At 35.0% G+C, this 6673-nt stretch overlaps 1 protein-coding gene across 1 annotated transcript; it reads left to right on the top strand.

The window, feature by feature from the left end:
* The first annotated feature begins 1063 nt into the window (after positions 1–1063).
* On the top strand, positions 1064–1697 carry PDF2.5 (Scorpion toxin-like knottin superfamily protein). Its single transcript, XM_059577343.2, has 2 exons — positions 1064–1181; positions 1276–1697. The coding sequence occupies exons 1-2, from the start codon at positions 1127–1129 to the stop codon at positions 1443–1445; spliced, it is 225 nt and encodes a 74-aa protein (XP_059433326.1). The 5' UTR covers positions 1064–1126; the 3' UTR covers positions 1446–1697.
* The last annotated feature ends 4976 nt before the right edge of the window (positions 1698–6673 follow it).

Below are 6673 nucleotides of genomic sequence, written 5' to 3'. Positions count from 1 at the left end.
TATTGAGAAAAATACAAAATAGTTAAAGAGGTTTACCTACTTTGCAATTAATTCAAGGTGATATCAAAATGAATTCAAAGATCCTTATGGTATGCCCACCAAAAAAACAAAAGAAAAAAAAGGCCAATTACTTTTTCCCTCATCAACTACAACGCATTGTTACTTTGTCCCCATAAATTAACCCTACTGTCCGACCCCATCAAACTACCATTTTGTGTCCAAAACTCCTTTTCGTCAGTCAAAAGTGTTAACTTAGACGATCAATCCGTCATTTTGCCTCCATGAACTACAACACATTATCACTTTGTCTCCTTGAACTATAATGTATTGTTATTTTGCCCCATAAACTACAATAAATTGTCACTTTGATCGTCTGACCTTTGACTAACGGAATGAAGGTTTTGGGTACAAAATGATAGTTTGATAAGGTCAGGGAGTAGGATTGTTAGTTCATGGGATAAATTGACAATGTGTTATAGTTGATGGGAAAAAAAGTAATTACCAAAAAAAAAAGAAAAAAAAATAGCCAAATTCCATCAACTAGTTTAAGAGATTTTTATAGCTTAAAATATTAGAGTTAATAAAATTATAATACTTATTTTATTTAAATAAGTGTCTCACTAATAAAATTTATTAAATTAATGGATGAAATTTGAGTATAAGTGTTACATTATTTGTTTGATATTCCTTGAGAATCTCTGAATTTAAGAGGTTCAAATTAAAATCTAAAATATCCGATGAACTAGAAGGCTCCGCCAAAAAAGCAAAAACACTGTAACGAAGGAGATCTACTAATTTACTCCTATTTAAAGCGATAAAAGCAACGGCTGCTGCGGCGCGTACACAGAGAGAGAGAGACAGTAGTAGCACGTAAACTTTATTTGATTTTGTCGTTACATACCGACGAAAAAAAGCCATGCCTCGTTGCGCGTGCAGATGCTTACTCAGTTTACAGAACCGGCGTTGTTACTATCCTCACCGTCACCTTACTTTTAATCTGGCGCACTGACACAATGAATGGTACGTGTCATTACCAGCTCCTCTATATATATCATCTATCTCCTCCGCTTCCTGGCACATCTCATCTCCTTCAATCTCTACTTTATTTCAGTAGAAGAAAATCATCATGGCCAGCAAATCGCTTGGGCTTCTCTTTTTGCTGCTCGTTGTCTTGGCTTCTCGTTAGCCTCTCTCTTGATTCTTTTCTTTACATTTTGTTTTGGGTCCATTTGGTTTTCTTTGCTTATTTTTTGTTTATTGGTATGATATATGCAGAAGAGATGGTGAAGCCAGCAGAGGGAAGAGTTTGCGAGTCACAGAGCCACAAGTTCCACGGGCCATGCTTGGGTGACCACAACTGTGCTTTGGTGTGCAGGAATGAAGGTTTCTCCGGCGGAGATTGCAAAGGACTCCGTCGCCGTTGTTTCTGCACCAGGCTTTGTTAGCTGCTGCGCGCGCAACCACGTACGTACGGCCGGCCACATGCATGCAGGAGGAGGAGTAATCATCATGAATAAAAGCCGTAGTAGTTGTTGTAGGTGTAGGGGTACGGTTTGTGTATTTGTGTTGTGAAAGCGTAAATAAGCATTCTCTTCCGTTTGGTCGGGTGTCATCTAGTCATGACCTCCTTGCCCGATGGAATTGTGTGTTTTCAGCTTTTTATTCCAGTTAAGAAACTATATTTGCCTTTTATTTTAGCCAGTTTTCTTCACTTTTTTTTTTTCTTTTTTTTTTCCTTATAATTTGGTGCTTTGGGAACTAAGATATGTTCTTGATCTACATGATGACATTAATGTGATCTTGCTCAAGTATTTATTCCAACATAAAATGTGTTTGATATTATTTTTCTTCACATTTTTGTCTTTTTTGTCCGTTAAATCTGTGGATCACATCACCTGTAGAAAAGTTCAATCAGTGTGGTGTTATTAAAACCTCCTCTTTTTTTGTGTGGGGGCATGTAAAAAAGTAAAATAAAATCTGTGGATCACATGTGAAGTGCGCAGCTTTAATGGTGAATTTTATCTCTTACACAAAAATGGATAAAATATAAATACAAGTAGAAAACCGAACATCTCTCAACCGAGATATGTATACACACAAGCATAGCACTTGAAAAATGCCAAAAGGAAATTATTGTAGCCTTGTTGGTTTGGTTTTATCACGATTTGTTTTTTTTTTTTTTTCTTCGATCGTCTTATTTGCCTCGCATGTTGTTATTAGTATATCGTTTCGTAGCAAATAAGGAAAATAAGGAATCTATCAATTATTTGAAAGAAGTAATTAAATGCTATGCATTGGGATTTTAAGATAATTTGATAATTTTCAGAATAAAAAAGACGATAGTATAGCTTTACTCTTATTTCAAAATATCTTAAACATATGATTAACCCTACATACTCCATTAAAAAAAAAAAAAAACATCTTACATACCATATTTTTTTAACTAATACTATTTATATTATGTCACGTATTTTATTTATATATGTTCAAATTTTGGTCAATTATTTAAAGATTACTAGCTACTACTTTTTTTCTTTTTCTTTTTTAATTATTTACTTATTATTATAATACATAACCTATTAATTGAAGGAAGCTTACCAGACTGCGATTTCCATTCACACACACAGATATATATATATATAGAATAGGCCTGAAAACTCTGTCGTTCCAATACAGAGCGTGAGTATCATCATTTTGATTCTACAATTCAAAGAATAAAACAAGCATGCCCGCACATAGCTGGCTAGGTATCATGAACGATGTAATCTGTTTTTCTGGTATCATAACAATTTTTTATACCATTTGTTTAGTACGCTATTTCGATATATCTTTATATATATATATATATATATAGTGTTGATCATCATGTGGGTCTACCTTGATTGTTCATAAACTATATATTTGTGTCGTCCTAATCATGTTGCTTTTGCTGAAATGATTTCACTTGATTTTAGTGATCGACTGTTTTTTTATTAGGCCATTCAACCTTCAAAAGTTAAAATAAATTTAATTGCATTCACATTAGCTAGACAATGTGCATATAATATATTATATTATAGGATAATGCTATGTATTCTCCTTATATGCCCATATAATATATTATATTAACTAGACAATAAGGGTATTTTTAAAATTTTTTAAAGAAAGCATGCCATCATGTGATTCCGTCTCGGTATACATTTTTTACCATAATACTTAAAATTATTATTAAATTTTAGAACGATTATAAATTCAAAAATAAGTTTTACTGTCACGTGAAAGAGTGTATGGTAAAGTAATAATACAAGAGTATAGCATGTATGTATGTTAACCCATGCTAGAATATAATGGGCACCAAATGTGAATGCGTATTAAACCTCATTTGCTAGAGAAGTGGATTTTAGATATCTCTTGATATCTCTCCTGACTTGGAGGATTTTTTTATTATTATTATTATCCAAGTCGTTCAAATAATGAAAAAGGTGAAAGAAGACAGGCATAAGAACTTTTTAGATTCTGAAAGATATTAAAGAAGATTTGCTTAAAGGCCGAAATAGTGGTTTTGAAAGATGTCTATGACTATGAGATTGCTTTTAGCCTTAAAAAATAAAATAAAAAAATTTGACAATCTCTTGATAGTGATGGTACATTTTGAAGCAGCTTCTCGTTATCTTTCTTTACATCCAACCCAATCAGGTCATTACCACCAATCAAACAAAAATCCCAAAATTCAACAATTATCATAACCAAACAAACACACAAGAACAACCTAGATCAACACAAATCACTATCACCCAATCAGCCATCAATTTCCAGAGGAAACCAAAAATCAACACCCACAATTATCCACAATCCCAAAAATTCCAATAAAAGCCTAACCAACCCAGTTGTCACTAAGCTTCGTCGGAGCTGGGTGGGTCGCAGGTCCACCACTCCAACCGTTGCCCCACCGACGACGGTCAGCACTACGATCCACAACCGTGCCTCCCTCGCCCTCTCTCACACACAAACCCACAATTTAAGGTACATGTTACTGGTGGTACATGTACCTTCAATTTTTCTCTTACTTAATTTTCAAAACAGTTTAGCAAATCTTTAGTAATACTAATATTTGAAAATAAATTTCAAAAATATGTTTCTAGGTAAACAAAATTTGCACGTTAATGTTCAACAATCATAACAAAATAAACCGGAAAGAGAAGTTTTAAGTGTTAGAGTATCTCCAGCAGTGTATCTAAAAGGGGAATATTAGCTATATTTAACTATTTTTGCCATTTTTTTGCTCTAGTAGACTAGATTGAATATAATATTATTTCCACATTATTCTCTCTCTTCTCTCTCCCTCAATGTTTCTCTCTCTTCTCTCTTCTCTTAACGGTTTGGTTCAGCACAACCTTCCTTGGTCATTTAGAGACTCACTTTCTCCAACAAGAAAGTTCATCTACACTCCCATTTTGTTGAGACACCGGCAATATTGGTTCCCATTGTTATCGCGATTCATTCTCATTCCTCAACATTATTGCCATTGTTATTGTTTTGATGTTGTCCTTGCTGCCCCTCTTGGATTTCAGACCAATAGAGCATGACCAAAGAGGGCATGGATTTCTCTACTGCGTTACTATTCCCTTCTCAACATGACACAAAAGGGTATGGCTGGTAATAGAAATCATACCGAGGAGAGGATGAAGGGGTTCATATAGTAGCTAGAGGTTTTGACAGTGTGATCGATCCAATGGGACCTGCGCTCGAGCGCACTACCAGAGAAAATCTAGACGAGCGCAGGCTTGCGCTCGTGTGCACAAGAAGAAGACTCGATCACATCTGCGATTGAGCACAAAAGACATATGATCGATTGCAAGTATGCGGTCAAGCGTACACGGGTTGCGATCGAGCGCACAGAAGAAAAGTCAGCTGCGGCCAAAATTCTCTTTCCTTCCATGTTAGGGTTTTCCTAGTCCTAGTTGCACTAGGATTAAACCCTACAATTTTACTAGGGTTTCTAGGATTTTTAGAGTATTCCTAAGCCTATAAATAGACCTTTAAGGTAGACACAAGGAGATAGACAATCTTGGGGAGAGGAATTGGAGGCTAATTCAATTAGTCATTTTCGGTTTCTTCTTTTCCTTTTCTTTTTAATTTTATTTTAATTATGTGTAACTAACTCTTTAGTAGGGCTAGATTGAAACCATAATTATGTTTCTTTAATATTTCAATATTGGGGACTTTGTGATGATCTTAATGTGATGCTTAACTTGATTAATTCCTGTTTTGTTGAATTCCTCATATGTGTGTGACTGGCCATTATATGCATGTGGTATGGATTAGTTATTTAAGTCAATTTAGATGATCGAGTCCTGATCTTAATAGAGTAACAAAAGAATTTTCTCACGGGTTCTTGGGTTAATCAACATGGAAAACCGATAGTATACACCCATGCCCTAGGTTCCATGTGTTTATCAATTTTCATAGATTTATGTTTTTTTAAAGAACAACTTAGTATACACCCATGCTAAATCATTTAAGAAAGAAAAGAGTTAGAGTATACATCTATGCTTAATTCATTGCTTAAGGAAATCTAGAGCTTAAGGAGTATACACCCATACCCTTAGGTTGGCAAACTTTAAGTATTCATAATATGATTGAAACATTAACACATTGTTATATTATTGAGCATGATTAGTAGTTGATATCAAAGCCCTTCCTTTTCATTTATCTTGATTTTTTTTTTTTTTTCATAATATCAATTTCATGACAATTTTGATATTTTAATTTAGAAAATAAATTCTAAACAAAACCAACAATCTCCGTGGCAATGATCTCGTGTTTACCACACTATACTATCGTTTGATCTTGTACACTTGCGAGTAAAACGTAACAAATATTATCTATTAATTTAGGTAGTATTTGTCACAACAAGTTTTTGGTGCCGTTGTCGAGGATTGTTTAATTTTTTTTAGAATTTTTTTTTTCCCTTAGTTTATTTTATTTTATTTTCTTGTTTTTTGGTTTCTAGAATTTTAATCCGATTCTGCAGCGGTGCGATCGAGCTCACTGCTGCAGGGCGATCAAGCACAAATTCAAACAGTCACGCCGAAGATGCTGTTTTTTCTATTATGTTTTGCAGCTCTGCCTCGAGTGCGATCGAGCGCACCAACCAGTGCGATTGAGCGCACTATCGAACAGCACCCACTTCAGGTAGTTTGTAAGTCTTTCTTTTTATTTTTGTTTTTAATTTTCTTTTTGTTGTTATTCTCATGTGGGGAAACATTTCAACACGCCATGGACCATGTTGATATTGCCATAACCCTTATCACCATGTTAAAAATTGTCCTTCAACAAGGCAATTTTCTAACTATTCTTATGGGCATATGAGTACATTGTTCTCTAGACCGAGGGACAACGGCTATTTTGATTCATATAACCCAACATGGAGCCAACAATCCAATTTCTCATGGCAAGCTCAAGTTCCTGGAAATCCTGCTCCACAATTTCATGAACCGCACCATCAGCCATCTCCGCAGTTCTATGATCATTCATATTCCTCTCAGTCAGCTCCACAACAGCAATATCATGCTGAACCACCTCCTCCTGGGGTCTCTGAAGAGTTGCTAGAGAATATCAGAGTGTTGATCAAGAGTACACAACAAATGACTAAGAGTACACGGCAAGTGGTTGAGGAGATGAAGGCCCACCA

This window comes from Corylus avellana, chromosome 11 (genome assembly GCF_965113065.1).
Source record: "Corylus avellana chromosome 11, dhCorAvel1.hap1.2, whole genome shotgun sequence".
NCBI classification, from domain to species: Eukaryota; Viridiplantae; Streptophyta; class Magnoliopsida; order Fagales; family Betulaceae; genus Corylus; species Corylus avellana.
The sequence above is the reverse complement of the archived record's forward strand: the minus strand, read 5'-3'. Positions and strand labels throughout refer to the sequence as shown.

Excerpts from the sequence above, each read along its gene's own strand:
- PDF2.5 (XM_059577343.2), top strand. The coding sequence starts at position 1,127 with ATGGCCAGCAAATCGCTTGGGCTTCTCTTTTTGCTGCTCGTTGTCTTG. Across the intron at positions 1,182-1,275 it reads GCTCGTTGTCTTGGCTTCTC|AAGAGATGGTGAAGCCAGCA; the intron begins GTTAGCCTCTCT and ends TGATATATGCAG.